The 17,124-nt window shown below is 41.4% G+C and overlaps 6 protein-coding genes across 7 annotated transcripts; 1 reads left to right on the top strand and 5 right to left on the bottom strand.

Moving 5' to 3' along the window:
- Positions 1-701: 701 nt before the first annotated feature.
- Positions 702-2,433, bottom strand: LOC145697955 (uncharacterized). 2 transcript variants are annotated; one of them, XM_081775172.1, is made up of 8 exons: positions 2,369-2,433; positions 2,117-2,289; positions 1,773-2,039; positions 1,668-1,732; positions 1,455-1,624; positions 1,323-1,412; positions 1,100-1,168; positions 708-875 (listed from the first exon to the last, which is right to left on the bottom strand). In XM_081775172.1, the coding sequence occupies exons 3-7, from the start codon at positions 1,878-1,880 to the stop codon at positions 1,101-1,103; spliced, it is 501 nt and encodes a 166-aa protein (XP_081631298.1). In that variant the 5' UTR covers positions 1,881-2,039; positions 2,117-2,289; positions 2,369-2,433; the 3' UTR covers positions 708-875; position 1,100. The 2 variants fall into 2 exon arrangements, with proteins under 2 accessions (XP_081631290.1, XP_081631298.1); XM_081775164.1 differs by lacking the exon at positions 1,100-1,168 and having other exon boundaries at positions 702-875.
- Positions 2,434-3,109: 676 nt separating this feature from the next.
- LOC145697973 (uncharacterized) lies at positions 3,110-4,015 on the bottom strand. Its single transcript, XM_081775183.1, has 2 exons — positions 3,652-4,015; positions 3,110-3,608 (listed from the first exon to the last, which is right to left on the bottom strand). The coding sequence occupies exons 1-2, from the start codon at positions 3,856-3,858 to the stop codon at positions 3,297-3,299; spliced, it is 519 nt and encodes a 172-aa protein (XP_081631309.1). The 5' UTR covers positions 3,859-4,015; the 3' UTR covers positions 3,110-3,296.
- A 1,147-nt stretch (positions 4,016-5,162) lies between these two features.
- LOC145711653 (uncharacterized) lies at positions 5,163-6,046 on the bottom strand. Its single transcript, XM_081789341.1, has 3 exons — positions 6,002-6,046; positions 5,537-5,938; positions 5,163-5,490 (listed from the first exon to the last, which is right to left on the bottom strand). Exons 1-3 carry the CDS (start codon positions 6,044-6,046, stop codon positions 5,179-5,181), a joined length of 759 nt encoding a protein of 252 aa, XP_081645467.1. The 3' UTR covers positions 5,163-5,178.
- A 3,110-nt stretch (positions 6,047-9,156) lies between these two features.
- LOC145711652 (N(4)-(Beta-N-acetylglucosaminyl)-L-asparaginase-like) lies at positions 9,157-10,440 on the bottom strand. The gene is given in 6 exon segments (XM_081789340.1): positions 9,157-9,234; positions 9,276-9,349; positions 9,397-9,492; positions 9,530-9,946; positions 9,949-10,131; positions 10,182-10,440. Coding segments are annotated over 6 exon segments (1,107 nt in total).
- A 162-nt stretch (positions 10,441-10,602) lies between these two features.
- Positions 10,603-12,621, bottom strand: LOC145698482 (uncharacterized). Its single transcript, XM_081775688.1, has 5 exons — positions 12,510-12,621; positions 12,290-12,376; positions 11,426-12,247; positions 11,066-11,385; positions 10,603-11,021 (listed from the first exon to the last, which is right to left on the bottom strand). The coding sequence occupies exons 3-5, from the start codon at positions 11,947-11,949 to the stop codon at positions 10,813-10,815; spliced, it is 1,053 nt and encodes a 350-aa protein (XP_081631814.1). The 5' UTR covers positions 11,950-12,247; positions 12,290-12,376; positions 12,510-12,621; the 3' UTR covers positions 10,603-10,812.
- Positions 12,622-13,457: 836 nt separating this feature from the next.
- Positions 13,458-16,116, top strand: LOC145711651 (uncharacterized). Its single transcript, XM_081789339.1, is given in 7 exon segments — positions 13,458-13,727; positions 14,171-14,519; positions 14,579-14,846; positions 14,896-15,061; positions 15,458-15,762; positions 15,861-15,948; positions 15,951-16,116. Coding segments are annotated over 7 exon segments (1,554 nt in total). The 5' UTR covers positions 13,458-13,499; the 3' UTR covers positions 16,101-16,116.
- Positions 16,117-17,124: the final 1,008 nt, after the last annotated feature.

The raw sequence follows: 17,124 nt of genomic DNA, 5'->3' as shown, positions 1-17,124 counted from the left end.
TGATGCACCAAATATTCAGCTTTATTCTTTAGCAGAGTGATTTTTTTTTGGCTCGACATATTCAATGGTTTTATACAATAATAATTGATAACAATGTTGAGACGTCAACTCGAGAGATTGAAAGCTAAAAAAGCCACTGATTTAATTAATTTGCTTGTTGTTGAGAATCACTAAAAATCAATTCGTTTTCGTGAACAATGAAAATAGCTGGAAAGTTGTTTATTCAAGAACATATGTGCATTTTCTTCTGACGCGTTTTTTCTTGTGCTCTTTGCTCGGTTCAATATTTTTCGCTACAGAGTACGTCCCCGGCGGAGATCCAGATAGGGAGCCATGTGGGACGTTGAAATTTTCCAGCACGGCTTTGGCGTTTTCGAATCGCTCTGAACAGGGTTAAATGGGTTTATCGAAGGTTTTCCTACCCTTACTTGAAAGAAAAATGTCAAGAGAATTGTCCGCTGGATTCTTTGAGAATCCAAAAGAAGAGGCGAAAATTAACGCAATTCTCTTCATTTCTTTTCGTTTTTCGAGGTGTACTGCGCTGCATTTATATAGGAATCCATTTAGAGCCCAGTTTCGAATTCATTGAATTGACAGAATGTCTGATACGATCAGCTAGACAGGGCTTGAAATTGCTTTTTGGATAATTGATTATTCAGTAGATAATGAATACAGTGTCACTGTAATTGTGAAAATGCGTAGACAACCTTGTTCAATATATGTTTATATCATAATTAGTTTTCTGTACAGGTGGTCTTTTTGATACAGTTATTTTCAATCTTTGACATCTGGAATCACGCAACCAAACATGAACTTGAAGAAATTTTTTATAGCTTTGCATTTTTTCTTCTTTTTATTTTTCGGGCGCTCGTTTTCTAAATACTCTTATCATCAAATTTCTCTTTTTAACCCGTTGCCGAGCGCGTAGCAGTTTCGCTGCAATGACACGCCCCGAGGCTTGAAAAACGACAACCTCATTGACGCCCTAACCCTAACCCTAACCCTAACCGCAGAGGGCAAACTAACGCCTACTGGTCGGCAACGGGTTAAGGACCTTCCTTAGAAACCCTAAGTGTAGGTCCTTCGAATCAACACGCACCTCAAAAGAACTTCAAGAAGAGAGAAAACGTAACGGGAAACGCGAACGAAAATGTACCAAGGTAAAATCCTAAAGGCGAGTTGAAATTTTCAACGATTGTTATTCAAAAGTCAAGATGATGGATGATACCGATATCAATGTCTTATTGATATCTTTGATGTTGTAAGTTTCTGCTTTTTCAAAGACGCAAATTTTAAGCACAAACCATTTTATGAGAACAAACCTAGAATTAAAGAGTTGAGGGAGAGCATACTCCCGTAGGGAACAAATGAAGGTCCGTAGCCAACAACAGGAGTATACAGTGGCTTCGAAACTAAAAAGGATAATAAATTTCTAGAGCCGTAATCAATCGAACCTTTCGTTGAAACCACAGATCTCGGAGCAATTGGAGGCGATTTTTGAGGCAAAGATTCCATAGAAAGAAGATTTTCCGAGAAAATTTCTTCGTCTGAAATTTCATCATCCGTTTCGACTGAGGAAGAAACAAACAAGTTGATGTTCGTTCTAGTAGTGAGTTGATCCTCCCTTGAAAAAAAGAGTAAGGACAAGTTGGGTTCTCTTTTCTTGCCTGATGGGTTCAGGATCGATTGATTCGGACTTGAGCTCGTCTGCTCCGCAGAGAGTATCATCTTCCTAGTAAAATATGAGTCATTAGCTGAAGGAAACGGCTCACCTCTGAGTCCGAAAGCGAGCCTTCACTATCCTCCTCTTCCTCCTCCGACGATGAGGACGACTTCAACAAATCATCAACGATGTCGAACGCAAAGTCGCCCTCATCCATCTCATCAGGTGAGAAATCCCCCAGCTCGAGATCCTCCTCGAAGCTGTTTTCAAAAGCGCCTCGTCCTGGTCCAAGAGCTCGAGCGATCTGACTTGGAGACTTTCGTTGAGTGATTGGCGATAGCGTGCATAACGCTCGTTACTTCGTTGAAGAAGACGTCTAGAATGAGTTTGACATGAGTTCTGGTTTGGGAAAGTCAACGATGGTGGCCCGCCGGAAGGAGCCAATTTTTTCACCTTGTGTTGTCGAAAAAGAGCATGGGGTGAATACTGTCTGTAAAATCATCCGTCGGCGACGGCGTCCGTGAAAATTCCTGGCGATAGATGGCAACTCCTGGGTGAACATGAGAATGACAGAAGTTGATCTTTTCCGTGCGGACCTCCCGAGCAGGTCGTTGACGCCTTACTGCCTGAGTCAAATGTTAATCAAGTTCAAATCGAAGATTTCGAATTCGACGAATTTCGACGAATTATTACGTAATGGCTTACTTGGAAGGTTGTGTGAACTTGGACTGCGAGGTTATTTTGGTCGTATGATGCGAGAATACTGTCTTTTTTCGGGAATTGAACAATATTTTCGAATAAAAATGTTCGAATAAATTGTTCTTTTCCCGTTCCAATGTCGTCAGAAATCCGGGTCAGATCCTCTTCAAGGCGAGGATTGGAGGTAATACTTGCATAACTTGGCGGATTCTCCATTTGCTCTTCGGAAGAGGAGTCTTCTGATTGAGACTCAGAAGAAATTCCTAAAAGATCAAATAAGATAAACAAGGAAATACCCAAAACATGATAGTTTCTCTTTATTTTTCTTAAACTTTCTGAGTTTTATGGCTTCAGAAAAAAAATTTCTTGGCTAAATTCGAGGAATTTTATCTTTAAAACAAACAATTAATTGACTGGAATTTGTGATTTTTTTGTCATAATATATTTTTTAAGTCAACGAACCTAGTCCACTCTCATCGGAAGAAAACGCCGACGACGACAGGCTAGGTTCCTTGCTTCCCGTGCCGAAAGGCCCCGTTTGATTTCTCTCAAGGTTTAAAAATATGTTTAGCTCAGCGCTCATCTCCGCTCCAGACTTGAATACGACTTCTTAGTTCATGAGTAGATGGCCACGCGTGGGGCAAAGGCCACTCGAGTATTAACACATTGATTTCCGCTTTTAATCTCTTTCAGCCAAAACTCCCAACATTCCACTCTTCAGTCACTGTAACTCACAATCATCGCAATCAATAAACACGAATCATTTTTTAATTTTTATAAGGCGAATATTTACGATCTTGGTCTTTCTTGCTTTATTTCAGAGTTTTCCAAGTTGTCAATTTTCAATTGATCTTGGCAGGGATCAAGTGTAAAGTTTATCACTTGAAGAATGGTAGTGTTGTCAAGTTTTCAAGCCAAGGTCGCGGGCAAGTCTTCAGCAGTCATTTTTCGCAGCATAGAAATCTCGAGTTTTTCGCGCGGATTGAATGATTCGTCGGTAAACCTTGCCTCGGCCCTTGCAGGCGAAGTTCTTTGCGAAGCTGTTTATGGCTGCGTAGAGTTGCCTGTTGAGTTTGCACATGTCGTTCTCGTCGAAAGCGTTGATATCGAGAGCTTCTTCGCCAAATCCGTTTTCTTTGAAACACTTTTTGCCAGTAAAAGACCTGTTCATTTGGACGAATGATCTTGTCAATCGGTAATAATATCTTGTTCCGAAGCGATTGTCTGGTAGACTATCAAAAAGTGGCTAAAATTTAGATCAATCCGAAATGAATTTTTTTCACACTTACTTCAGCATGTTTTTCGATCAGATCAGCTTTTGTTATCTCACGGATACCGAGTTCAAATCCTTTTTGTTCGTGGTCTCCGTTCGAGTTGAATTTAATGACCGCTGATCCGCTCGGAACAAGGATGGTCGGAAAGCCTTCTTCGACGTTTGGGAGATCAGGAAGCTCACTTTCGCCATCTTCGTCGGTTTCAACTTCTCCCTCGGTCATGGATCGAAAGTCCTTATTCCAATTGCTTCCGCAGAAAGTTCGCTCGATTCCATTCGCAATCACACTCACGTGATCATAGGAACAAGTCAAAGTTCTTCGCGAGCTTGTTTTCCAAGTACGGTGGACGTCAAAAGATATAGGAATGATTTCAAAGCCTTTTTTTGGGGATTGCCGGAGATATTTTCATTTTCCTTCTTGATCGGAGTCTTTCCCGATCCTTTGTTTTCGCCAAGATTGATTGTCCAAGTACATCGTGTTCTGCTAGGGTAATTCTTTGGGTACCTATCGAAAGGATATAATCTTCATTTTTTGTTTCATTAAAAGCCGACGGCTAAGAATTTCGGGGCGCACTGGTTATGTCGCCGAATGTCGCCGAATGTCGCCGAATGTCGCCACTTATTTTCAAAAAAAAGGGATTATGAAAGAAAAATTGTTTATTTTGGCCTAAATTTTCAAAACAAACTTGTTCTAGAAACGAAAAAAGTGGAAATAGTAGGAGGCGCGGCAATAGAAGTGAGTCCAGCCCGACCAGTGAGTTTCCTAACACAAATCGCGCGGAGCGCTTCCTTGTCTCGTAATTATACCAAAACAATTCTAGAACTAGTTTGTTTTGAAATTTCTGGGTTAAAAATAAGTTTTCTCTTTAAAAATCCTGGTTTTAGAAAATAGGTGGCGACATTCGGCGACATTCGGCGACATTCGGCGACATTCAGCGACATTCGGCGACATTTCGACTGCAAAAGGAAAATATCCCTTGCTTGGAGAAGTAATTGTTTGCCTATCCGAGGTTATTTCGTCGCCGCAGCCATAGTAACCACTTGATAACATGATGATACCAGGTGATATCAAGTCTGGGTTAAAAGGAATTGTTGTTGAATTTTCGGCTGTTGAGGACGAGGCAGACCCGCCAACAAAAAACGGAAAAAGCTTTAAAAATTTTTTGAATTCCTCAAAAAAATTACAGTTACTTACCTTCATCTCTTACTATTTCTCTAACGAATAACTATGGAACTGGTTTCCTTGACTTACAAGAAATAACAATCTAGGTGGCAGCATGGCGCACTGAACTTGTACTCGTGTTTCAACTTGAAGTTGTCCGGAACCTGCAATCATAAATAGATAAGCGTAACGCTGCAGTCCTTGATTGCAGGCCGATAATATTTCATTACATAGAAGTTCTTTAACAACACGATGTTAGAAACCCCAATGGCCCATTGGCAATGGGCCATTCAGAATGGGCCATTCTTGACAAATTCCGAAATAAGTGACTCAAAATATTCACGCTGGAACGCTCATTCGCCCGTTTATTGTCATTGTTAGTTAACAGTCATTTTTCGCAGCGTAAAAATTTCGAGTTTTTCGCGCAGATCTGATGATTTGTCGATGGACCTTCCCTCTTCCTTCACAAGCATAGTTTCGTGCGAAGCTATTGATGGCCGCGTTGATTTGCCCGTTTAGTTTGCACATGTCGTTTTCGTCAAAAACGTTGATGTCAGCTGCTTCTTCACCGAAACCGTTGTCTTCGTAACACTGGTCGCCAGTGTAAGCCGCTTTCATTTGGGCAAAAGTTCTTTCCATGCGGTGTTGGTATCTTTCCCCGAAGCGATTTTTGGGAAGAGACTTGAAAATTCTCTAAAAATCGGAATAAATATTTCAAAATAATTGCGGTCGAAATTACTTGCGCATGAATTTCGATGACTTGCAATCTTGAAAGCTCGGCTATTTCGAGTTCAAAGCCGGATTTTGCATAATCCCAATTCGATTGAAATGTCACCACTGCCGAGCCACTTGGAACAACGATGATGGGAAATCCTTCTTCGACGTTTGAAAGATCTCCGTCGTGGTGTTTTCCTTCTTCTTCGGGTTCGAACTCATCAAGATCTTCATCAGGAACTGATCTTCCTACCGGATCCTCATTTTTTCCGCAGAAAGTTCGCTCGACCCCATTGGCGTTGACTGTCACGTGATCGTAGAAACAGCTCAATACGTAATCGACATTCCATCCATTCCAGGTTCTTCTCCAGGTTCGGTTGACATCAAAAGCCCGAGGGATGATTTGAAAGGCTATTTTTTGGCTGAGCTGATTTTCAAATCAAAATTTAATTTTTATCATTATCAGTCAAGCCCTTTCCTTTATTCTCACCAAGATTGATGGTCCAAGTGCAGCGCGAAAAGGGCGGGTATTCATTCGGATATCTGATAAAAGAGATAAAAATTTTAAATTTCAATTTTGAAAAAATCAAAAAATTTTTATCCCTAACTAGGAGAAGTGAAGATTTCCCCCTTTGATGTGATTGCTCCACCGCAGGACTCGAAAAAACCAGTTGAGGTCGTGCTCATAACAGTCTCCCACCAGTCTGTCGTCCAGCCGTATCCGTCCGTCGGCGTAGTCGGTTCCGTCGTTGTTGATGTTGAATACTCACTTGTTGTGAATGAGGCAGAGCCGCCCAATAAAATTGATAAAAGCTGAAAAAATGGTCAGTTCTACTCGTAACGATTCGTAAGATTTTCTTCGAAAGGGATGAGACTTCTTCCCTTCTTTGTAGATCAAATTGGCTTCAATAACTAAAGTTAAGGTAACTAAAGTTTTACCAGAAGTTCTCATCAAAATTATATGAAATTTTTAATTTTTTATTTATCTCTTTCTTCAAAACGCGATTACCTTCATGACTTTCGTTCTCTCTTACGAAAAATGGTAACCGTGTCTACTTCAATTCGCTTATCAGAATCTAGGTGGCAGCCTTGGGCAGTGAACCCGTACGCGTGTTTCAAGAAATAACCAGTATTTTCGTAAATAGCGCATGTCAGCAGAATTGATCAATTGATCATGTTATGCCCCTCCCTTCATCCATCCATGTAGTAGAAAAGTCAATCTCTAATCCACCGAAGCAAGTACCTGGTCGGTTTAAAAATTGAAAGATCAAACACTTGTGCGACAAGCTTTTCCGCGCTTTCGCCGCCAGAAATTCAAAGAGAAAAAGAAAATGATCATCTATTTTTATTTTGCTGAATTTATAAATTGCTTGTTGGTGAATCCAAACTGCATAGGCCCGTTTTGCAAATAATTATTAATAATTGCAGCGTTTTGCATTTTTAAGCGAAAATTGTTGAACAAAAAAATGAGCTTGTGAAAATTGGGATTTTTGTCAAAATGGTTCAAAATATCAAGAAAATTTGCAGTTTATGGCGAATTATTGGGATGGCGAATATCTCAGGTAAATTTCTCAAAAAAATGAAAACATAAACGATCATTTTCCGGAAAAAGCTGTTTTCGCCTGATTCATCTGAACGAAATATTCGAGCCGGAAAAGTATTCCCGTCTCAAGATCGCCAATTCAACCCTTCGATCAAATCTTGATGGGCTTGAGAAATTCAGCAATCTTGAAATTCTCAATGTTTCAAATATCGGCTTGACTTCTATAAGCACGGATTTTTCAAAACTGCCGAAGTTGATGATTTTCGACGCTTCTTGGAATATGATTATTTCGTTGCCAGAAACGTTGTTGAGTTTCAAGGGCGCGATTTATTTGCATATGAATCCGATTCACTGCTCCTGCGATTTGGCCAGAATTGTTCAACAGTAAGGAAAAATTGCTGCAAGTGAAAATGATTTGAAGGGTTCGATTTGTTGATGGACCAATCGCGGTGACTTGCGATTCCTATGGAGATGTCATGACTTTTCAACAGCTTATTGCTGCATCGAAGGTACATTATGCGTGGGCGGCTATTCGGCTGCTGATTGGCCGTTGAGCCGAATCGAGGCTTCTGATTGGTTGAAATTTTCAACACAAAAGTTGTCGAATTTTTTTGTCTTTGATTCATATTTTGACAATTTTGATTTGTTGAGCTCAAAATTTCTAGGAAAATATGTGCTCCTCTACGAAAAAAGTCGACATCCCGATGTTCATCATCTTCTTCGGCTGGTTCTTCGGGCTCATGTACCTGGTCTACCGGTACATTCAACACGAAGAAGCGGTCACAACCTCACTCGACTCAAAATCTGTCCTCACCCGAGACGAAATTCACGAAATCCGACGCGAAGCATTCGAAGTAGAAATGCGAATCAGGCGAAACAAGGAATGCGAAATGGAAAATCTCAAAGCTCGTCGGTGCGAAAATGAAACGTATCTCTGCCCAGATATTCCTGATGTTGACCATCCGAGATCAACTCGCTCGGCGGAAAATCTCAGGAATAGGTTCAGAGAAGCAGGGGGTTGCCGACACAGAAGACAGAGTAAAACACTTGATGCTTTTGACTGTTTGTCTTCAGTGGGATTGAATTATGGGGTCTCTCATAAATTCAAGGTAAGCAAGGGTTTAAAGGGAGCGGCCTTGGAAAGTCGCCGAATGTCGCCAAATGTCGCCATTTTTTGCTTTTTTTTAGATAAGGAAGTTTTTTATCACGACAAAATTGCCTTTTTGGCGATATTCGGCGACATCTGGCGACATTCGGGGACATTTTGCGACATTCGGGGACATTTGGCGACATTCGGCGACATTCGGCGATATTCGGCGACTTTCCCAGTGTCGCTATTTTCATGATCCTCGTTAATTTTATTTAATCAGTACAATCTCGCGAACGCCATGGAGAAAAAACTGCAAATGGCCGTCTCCGACGTCGGGAACCAATACGAATCGTTCATGTCTCAAAATGTCTCCCGAACTAATTCAAGACGCTCCTCAATCCGCCCGACCTCCGCCCTTTCCCCAAAACTGCACCGAAAAATCACCCCACAGCAAATGTCCTCAGAATTCGCCGACTACGAGCGATCGCCCTACGCGTACCAACAAAATGTGCCGTTTCGAAGGCGCTTTGGGGATCGAGCCCAGAAATGGTCGTCGAAGAATAATTCTTTTGGACACTCGACTTTTGATTCGTCGAATAATTACAGCTTTCAGTCGAGTTGTGACTTTTTTACTCTTCCCAGTACTCCGAGGGCATCGCAGGGCTCGGTACATAACATTATGATCGATGTGCCAAGCTCAAGTCGAGGATCTCGCGGGTCGAAAAATATGATGATGGCTTCTCTTGATGTCCCAAGGTAGCTAATTTTATCGAAGAAATAAACATTTTTTCAAGGGCTGGTTCAACAAATGCTTCTCGACGAAATTCTTATTGTCCAAGTATTACTGAAGGTAGTCGAGAAAAAATTGAAAGAACCTATCTTTCTTTTAGATACTGAAATATCTTCAACTGATCAAAGTGCTGTTGTGTCGCCTCAAGAAAAACCGCGCGAGATTTTGAATACGAATCAAATTTTTGATTTTTAACTTTTAATTGCGAATAAACAAGTTTTATCATTTTTGATCCGCTTCGAATTGCTTTGAAAACGAACAGCTAGCAATTTCTTCTTTTGGATTTTGATCACCCTCGCTCTGAAAAACAGAAACAAAAATTGTATGAAAAATTAGAATACCTGTGCCATATAATGAAATTCGTTATTGTAAATATTATGGCATGCTGCGGCGTAGTCCCCATTTCTATTCAATGCTAAGATAAAAACTTTACGAACGATGAAAATCGAAGCCCTTAATTACCGATCACAGCGCCGGAGAATTCAGGAAAAGCTGCTCGTATCCTGGCAATCGCATCACTCGTCGCTTCTTGCGGACTTTTTCCAAGTCTGAAGATGGCTCAATTAAAGAACAAGCTCCATCACTTTCCTCATGCTTTCATGCGCCTGATAAGAAGGCAAAAATCGCATCATGATATCACCATCACCAGTCGCGGCGGCTCCACCTGCCGATCCCGCGTACGACCCTGCTCCTGGGATCGGAGAATCACCAACTCTTCCAGGGATTTTATGAGTGAGTCCGTTTGTTGATGTTCCAGCGGCGAGTTTGCCAGTTGCATCGAGAGCGACCATTCCGATTGTATCGTGATTTTTATTCGTCACTAAGCGCCGAATCTTTTCCTTTTGTAAAAAAACTTTTTTGTTAAACGAAACCTGTGTAGTTCTTCTTTGATCCTTCTCGCTCATCCCAAGTTTCTGTCCAATTGGTTGATAAGGACCGCAATTCTTCCTCGGATCAGGAGTGACATTGATCCAGTAATTTGGCTGGCAGTTATTCTTCTTCCACGATTTTTGATTTGTTCCGACTTCTCCGAAGTCAGCGACTCATTTTTACACCCCATAGAAAAAGCGAACTGAGAAGCAAGATCTCCAACAAGAAGTGTTTGTTCAGTGTGTTCCATCACTTGTCGAGCGGTTTTTGCTGCGTCTCGGCAGCGACGAAGAGACGCTACAGCGCCGGTATTGTAGGTCTCTCCGTCTGAGTTGTGAGTTGTGATTTGTCCTTTTGTGCCTCCCTTTTTGACTTACCCATTATCATCGCATCGAGATAGGACTCGCCATTTTCATCCGGCGACCCTCCCCAGCCCACAGAGCCATCACATCTCTCCCTCTCGCAAGTCGATGTTCCATCAGTGATCGCATCCAGCGCCGATCCACCATTTTTCAACGTCTCGAACGCATTCTTACACGCGTCCGCGAACGGCCAAGTATTAATCACAACTGGTCCTGGTTTGGAAACAAGGCTAGCTTCACTTATTTTTAAAAGAAGAATCGAGCTGATTTTCATTCTCTATTTTTTCATCCCTTTTTTGGGAGTGTTCTTTTGATTCGGAAAAACAAACAACTTGACTTTGAGTTGAAGATTCATCGATTCTGATTTATTTGAGTAAGAAAGATTTATAAATAAAAAAGAAAATCCCGATATTTGAAAAAATGGGGAAAAAAAGAACTTGTCCAGCAAATTAAAAAGACCAAAAAATTGGTCAAAAATATTTTCCAAAAAAAAAAAATTTTTTTGAAAATATTTTTTTTTTGATAAAAACTTGTCCGATAAAAGTTGTTTCAATTTTCATGAACAACAAAATACTTAGCAGGTATAAAAAGTGAAGAAACATTATTATAAATAATACGGCGGAATGGATAAAGAAAGAGAGAAAGCTCAATCGCTTGAATTTTTCTTCTTCGAATTTCGCTTTCGCATTTTCTTTCCGCCTCGAGTGCCTCTCATTCGCTTCTTGGTTTCTTCCTTGATTTCGCTTTGCAGATTTCTGAGGCGCTCGTCAATGTCCAAGTTTTTGACGAGTGCTTTTCTGTAGCTGATTGGTTCGGGGTAGGCTTTTGTTTCTGGGTATTCGAAGATTGGCTCCCCTGAAATGACATTTTAGGAAAAATCAATGAGTGTTCATAACAACCTTCAGAGTAAACAGGAGTTCCTCCGTGAACATCGTCATCAGCCCAATCCATGTCCATATTCTCCAAACTGTCAAAATCACTCAGCGCCGTCAAATCCGACCCTTCTAGACTGATCGAGCCAGATTCTGGAGTAGCTGGCTCATCTGGAGAAAGAAGCTCTTCTTCAAGCTGAAGTTCGTACTCGTCCGGAGAAAGTACGGAGTTGATTTCCGCAAGACTTTCAAGGCTTTTTCGTGGAGAGGATTTTTGGGCGTCGGTTGATTCCATGTCGGAGATAGAGAGCTCTGAGTAGATTCCTGTGTCGGACTCAGAAAAGCCACTGGAATTTATTTATTATATAGAAAAACAAGGGGTATTACCTTAGGCCATTGTCAGAGAACGACGAAGAGTTCTTTCGTCGATGTTTTCGTCCTCCTCGACAGCCTCGTCTTCTTTTCGAATTCGAGGTAATCGAAGAATCGGTCGAATATCCAGAAGTGACCAGTTGGTTCTTTTCTTGGATGATTTTCAACTTGAACTCTGAGTTTTCCCGCTGCCCTTGTTTCTTCTGTCTTTGAATTGCCCGATTCTTGGGTTCTTCGGAAAATTGATCGGTTTCTTCCAGCGAGGCGACGAGATAGTCCATCAGCATTTCCGCCCGTTCCAAGGAGCTTTGGCAGCCGATAAAGATGATGACAGCTTTTTCCCAAGCGGACGATTCTTGAATTCCCCGCCGCTCGAGAATCTCCCCAGATTCCTGGTCGTTTGGAAATCGCACTTTTGAGATTTTGGAATTGTCGATGATTTCTTGAATCTGTTTTCCCTTCTGTCCGATGATTCGGGAGATGAGATATTTCGGCACGATGTAGACTTTTTCATTGACGTCGAGGATCTTTTTCGCCATTTTGGCGATGCTCTCGTTTTTCGCGAAAATCTGGATTTGGAAGCTCGATGGATGGACGGAAATTTTCGAAACGCCGTTGATCGCCCTGACTCGCGAAATATTCAGATTCTTCGGCCCAAGAACGGCTTTCCACAGCTCTGGCCGGACATGAAGCGTTTCTCGAAAATTCTCGCGGGAAACGAGACGAATGTATTTTTCTCAAAAACGTCAGTTTCGATCTTTCCCGCGACGCAGAAATCGACGACGAAAAATTCATCCCAGTTGATGCTCGAAATTTTTCCAGGAAACCAATTCTGTTCTGAATTTCAATGGTAAATTTCGATTTTTGTCCCGAAAAAACCTGAATCAAGCTGATTTCGCCAAAAGACTTCGACTTCATCTCCTTCTTCGAGTTTTTGAGCGGGGTTCTTTTCACAGCATTTTTGACCTAAAAATTGAATCAGAAAAGAACTATTGAAAATTTAAAATTTCATTGAAATTTTATTTTTAGCTCAAATTTTTGAGTCAAAAACCAGAATTTTTATTAATAAAAATTAAAATATTTTTTTAAATAAACTTACCGATTTTTCGCCATTGAGTTTCTTGAGAAAGAACTTCCACAGAGCTCATTTCTCTTCCAAAAAATCTTCGCTCTCAACTCTTCCCGAATCTCCCGAAAACGGGTCTTCTTGAGGATGGAAAAGGGAGGACAGTGAACAAGCCCGAGAGCCTCATGAGTCGTTGTCCTCGACAGGTGACGATTTGTCACCCGCGGCGATCTCCTCGAGATAAAAGTGCGCGATATGCATGGGAAAGAAAAAAGGAGAACTGATAAGAAAATTCTAGCCTTTTATGTGCGCTTCTTTTTAAAAGATATTATGCAATCCGCTATTTAAAAAAATAAGAATGCATATTATCTTTGCTTATGTAACATGATTAAATGAAAGAAACTTAGAACCTGAGAAGAAAACCTGAGTCAGGATATAAATTTCCGAATCTGTTCTTAAAATCTCCCAAAGCCGCTTTACGGCTTGGTAATTAAAAAAGCCGCTTTGCGGCTTTTCAGTTAGGATTTTCTATACCCTGACTCAGGTACCCAGGGCCACCTGAGTATAAAACCTGAGTCAGGGTATATTAATCTCTAATTGAAAAGCCGCGTAGCGGCTTTTTATAGAACGAAACAGCGTAGCGGCTTCGCCAGAATTTAAAAACAGATTTGAAAATTCAGCTTTTTGTTTCCTGACTCAGGGTAGCCCCCAGAAAGAAAGTAAATGACAGGAAGGTTCGAAAAAAAACCGGGTGTGTCTCGGTTACCATCGTTCTTTTATACTCTCTGACGATTCTGACAACAAAATATATAAATCTGCGGCAAAATCTATGGAGACAAAACCGCATGAAATCCAAAAATTAGGAAAGAAATCTTCATCCAGAACACGTTCTATTTGTTTATGCGATGCTTCGCGGTTAGTCTGCTTGCCAAGCCTCAGAACAGCGCGTAAATTGATAAACGACTCTGCACAAAAAAGCGCCGCCAAAATTCATTGTTCTGATAAGGGACAACGAGCGAAAATATGAAACTTTTTTCAGCATTTTTGGCAGGTTCCGCCCTTGGACAGGAGCGTTTGCCAGCAGTGCAGACAGCTTGCGCCGCTTTCAGAGACGAGATCAAAGCGAACAACACCATAGCTGGTGATGGAGTTTGGAGCTGTCCAAAATTGAACAAGAATTCGAAGAAAACTGCTTGCAAAGCCACTTGCCCGGGGAACAAAATTGCTGAGTTCAAAAAAGCTTCCTTCAAGGTTATTTTTTTCGGGCAGAGTTGCGAATTTTGTGTGCTAGCTGAGCTGAGCTCTATCTGTAGCTCAGCTAGCTCAGCTCAGCAATTTTGAGGTGAAGGTTAGCTCAGCTCAGCTCAACTTTTCTGAAGAAAGCCAGCTCAGCTCAGCTCAATGCTTCTTCGAAGAAGGCCAGCTCAGCTCAACTAGCTCAGTTTGAGAAATATTCAGCTCAGCTCAGCTCCGCTCAGCTCAAGAATTTTCACAAAAGCCCTGGCTCAGCTCAGCGCAGCTCAATATATTTAAAAAACAGCTCAGCTCAGCTCAATAGTTTTAAAAAGAGGCCAGCTCGGCTCAGCTCAGCTCAATTTCGACCTCAGCTCAGCTAGCTTAGCTCAGAAAAAATTTTCTAAAATTCGCAATTCTGTTTTTTCGGCTAAGGATTAGGATGATTTTTAACTTTTCAGGTCAAATGCGGAAACTCAGAAAATGGTCCCTCCGGAGGAGTCATCAAGCAAAAACCAGCCGACGGAACCCTCGGCTGCCACGAAAATCTGTGCAATGTCAATGCTGAAAATCAGAACGTCGCGAAAGGAAGCCTCTTGCTCCTTGGAAAGAAGAGCAAGGGCGGCAAAGTCACCGAGCGATACGCGCTCAAGTGCAAGAACGAGAAGAAAAAGCGAAAAGGAACGATCATCTGCGAGTCCGACACTGGCGCTTTTTCTTCTGGAAGTCTTCCCGATTATCAAACTACCTGTGAGGCCAGCGGAAAGACCTACGAAAAGTACACTTGCGATTTCAATCACGCTGACCAAGGAAAGGGTTGAATATTTTTCATTTTACATTTCGTCAATTTTTCTCGACCCGAAACAAAGCAAGCGGTGTTTTGAACGGCAAACTCTTCTTCGAGCGAGTCGAGGGCAAGAAGAAGGACAAGGTTGTCATCACCGGAACCGTCCAATCCGATGACGCCGAGTTCGACGCTGGAGATCACGGAATCCACGTCCACGATGCTCGATACGTTGTCGCTGGTTCGCCATTCGACTGGACCGGTGGCGGAGCGGGTCAGTGCAAGGGTGCCAATGGGCATTTTTCGCTTGATGGTCAGAGCCACGGTTTTGCTACCAACAAGCTTCCAAACAGGTTCAACTAAAATCATAAGATTAATGACCTCATTGAACGAAAAATTCAGACACACTGGTGATCTTGGTTCCATAACCGCTACAGCCGTCCGCCGAAGTGGCCGAACTGCGACTGTCGATATTGAAGACACCGTCGTCTCCCTCGATCCCGCTTCCAACTTGTTTATCGGAGACCGAACTTTGGTCATTCACGCTGATGGAGATGATGGAACTGGAGTAAGAGCCGACTATATAAAAAGCTATCAGAAGTTTATATGAAAACGATGGTTATTATATACAACGACGAAGAAACAAATATATCAATATTATATCAACACGATTCAATATCAATCAATATGCAGAATATATAATATTGTATATTTCTATATGAAATCACAGTAAGAAATCGCTTATTTCATTTATTTCACGGCTTCCTTAGATTAAATCATATAATAAAAATAATATTTATATATCAAATAAAAAATAAACATTAATATATAATTTAAAATATATAATAATTAAATAAATGCATAGATTATTTTAGTAAATCATATTTGGCCCCGAGATTTATGCTTATTATCAGCCGCTTTCAAAGAAATCTGATAATCCTAATTTAATTTTATTCTTCTTCAGACAGTTGGAAATGCTGGCTCTCGACCAGGTTGCTGCGCCATCAAGCCCATCCGATACAGCTGCACCTTCGACGGCAACGCCGGCGCTGATGGCGATGTCGCGATCACCGGCACTATCGATATCCGATACGCTGATGGAAAGGTTGCCTTTTCGGGATCGCTCGCTGGCGTGCCAGAAGGAAAACACGGCTTCCATGTTCATCAAGAAGGGGATGTGACCAACAGTTGTGGAAACGTTGGCTCGCACTTCCAAGTCGATGCGGAGAACGAAATCCATGGCACTCCTGATAAGCCACTTGGTCAAAGGTGTGATTTAAGCCTCGGCCAATCAGAATTCGCCAGACGCAAGAGGCGCTCTTTCTTGAACAGCGCCACCTATGAGCTAAATTATTTCCTTTCTTCAGACACGCTGGTGATATTGGAAACCTCGTCGCAGCCGCAGATGAAACCGCAACCGCCAACTTCATGGACGCGATCGTCTCCTTATCGACACAGACCCAACCTTCATCGGCGGTCGATCGATCGTCATCCACGCTGGTGAAGATGATGGAAATCCAGACAAGGATCCAGCTTCGACTGGTGGCGCTGGAGCGAAACTTGGCTGCTGCCAGATTGTTGAGCAGGATTACGCTCCTGCAGAATAAATTTATTTCTATGGTGCTTTCTTTCTTTTTCTGTCTTTTAAGAATGAATAATTTTTCAAAAAAAAAATCAAATCAAGAAAATTTTTATCGAATTTTATTGCATTAGTTGTTTCACAAAAGGAATCGATTGCATTTAAATTCAGCAGAAAGACCATAAATCGAGGCTTTTCTAGAGTTTTTGAGTCGAAAAGGTCAATTTAAAATCGGCTTATTTCGCGACTCGCTTGATATAAAAACTCGTTCCAAAATTGAAGGAAGAAGCAAGCTTAAATTGTATTTCCTAAAAATTCATTTATTCATCGCTCCAAGTAGCCACTTTCTAAATGGCGAGATACTGGCATCCTCCTGAGTCACTCAGACAAACCGAGCTGTCGCGCAAAGGAGAAGTACTCACGTAGATGGGTATCAACTCCAGGCTGATGAATATTTCTTGGACTGTCGTTTTTGGCCGTTCTTGAAGAATTTTATCGATTTTTTTCAAAGTCGACTAAATTATTTCGCTCTTTTTTGGCTCTTTTTTCTCAATACCTTTTTGTAAAATTCCTTGAAAAAGGCGCTCGCTTTTTCTTTTGACATTCCTACAGCTCCATCAGAAATAATTATGCCCTGCAAATGTTGAACTCGGCTAGTTGTGACTCCGTTTTTGATGATAATTGTTGCTTCTTTAGTGAATCGTTTTGATTTTTGCTCGGTTTTTGCTTCTAGGAATCCGCGACCATTACTTTCTCCCGGTTCAGTTTTGAAAGAAAAATTAAGGGTGTCAACAACGATTTTGGGCATTTTTTCATTCACTTTTTTGGTATCTTGCCAATCTTTTTTATACTCATATATTCTTAGGAGACTTTTTTCAATCGTTGTTGACACCTTTAAAGAAAATCTCTCTTAGTTTTTTGAACCAAACAATCAGCGCATCTTTGAATATGACTAAATCGCGCTCCATCTCTGTATCTTGTATGTTCCTGAACATTATTCATCATATAATTCTAAACCCATCTTACCTTGTTGAACTTCCCTTTTCCCTTGC

The sequence above is a fragment of the Oikopleura dioica genome, chromosome 1 (genome assembly GCF_907165135.1).
Source record: "Oikopleura dioica chromosome 1, OKI2018_I68_1.0, whole genome shotgun sequence".
Classification (NCBI taxonomy): domain Eukaryota; kingdom Metazoa; phylum Chordata; class Appendicularia; order Copelata; family Oikopleuridae; genus Oikopleura; species Oikopleura dioica.
This window is presented reverse-complemented; position numbering and strand designations above follow the sequence as displayed.

Bases quoted from the DNA above. Each gene is read 5' to 3' on its own strand.
- LOC145698482 (XM_081775688.1), bottom strand. From the start codon at position 11,949: ATGGCGAAAAAGATCCTCGACGTCAATGAAAAAGTCTACATCGTGCCG. The intron at 11,386-11,425 runs GTAATACCCCTT...AATAAATTCCAG, and splicing joins TTCTCTGACAATGGCCTAAG to TGGCTTTTCTGAGTCCGACA. The intron at 11,022-11,065 runs GTTGTTATGAAC...ATGTCATTTCAG, and splicing joins AACTCCTGTTTACTCTGAAG to GGGAGCCAATCTTCGAATAC.
- LOC145711653 (XM_081789341.1), bottom strand. From the start codon at position 6,046: ATGAATACCCGCCCTTTTCGCGCTGCACTTGGACCATCAATCTTG. The intron at 5,939-6,001 runs GTGAGAATAAAG...TTTGAAAATCAG, and splicing joins CACTTGGACCATCAATCTTG to CTCAGCCAAAAAATAGCCTT. The intron at 5,491-5,536 runs GTAATTTCGACC...TCCGATTTTTAG, and splicing joins TCATCGAAATTCATGCGCAA to AGAATTTTCAAGTCTCTTCC.
- LOC145697973 (XM_081775183.1), bottom strand. From the start codon at position 3,858: ATGACCGAGGGAGAAGTTGAAACCGACGAAGATGGCGAAAGTGAGCTT. The intron at 3,609-3,651 runs GTAAGTGTGAAA...TCTAAATTTTAG, and splicing joins TGATCGAAAAACATGCTGAA to CCACTTTTTGATAGTCTACC.
- LOC145697955 (XM_081775164.1), bottom strand. From the start codon at position 1,880: ATGGATGAGGGCGACTTTGCGTTCGACATCGTTGATGATTTGTTGAAG. The intron at 1,733-1,772 runs GTGAGCCGTTTC...ATATTTTACTAG, and splicing joins GCTCGCTTTCGGACTCAGAG to GAAGATGATACTCTCTGCGG. The intron at 876-1,322 runs GTTTGTTCTCAT...AAGAGTATTTAG, and splicing joins CCTCAACTCTTTAATTCTAG to AAAACGAGCGCCCGAAAAAT.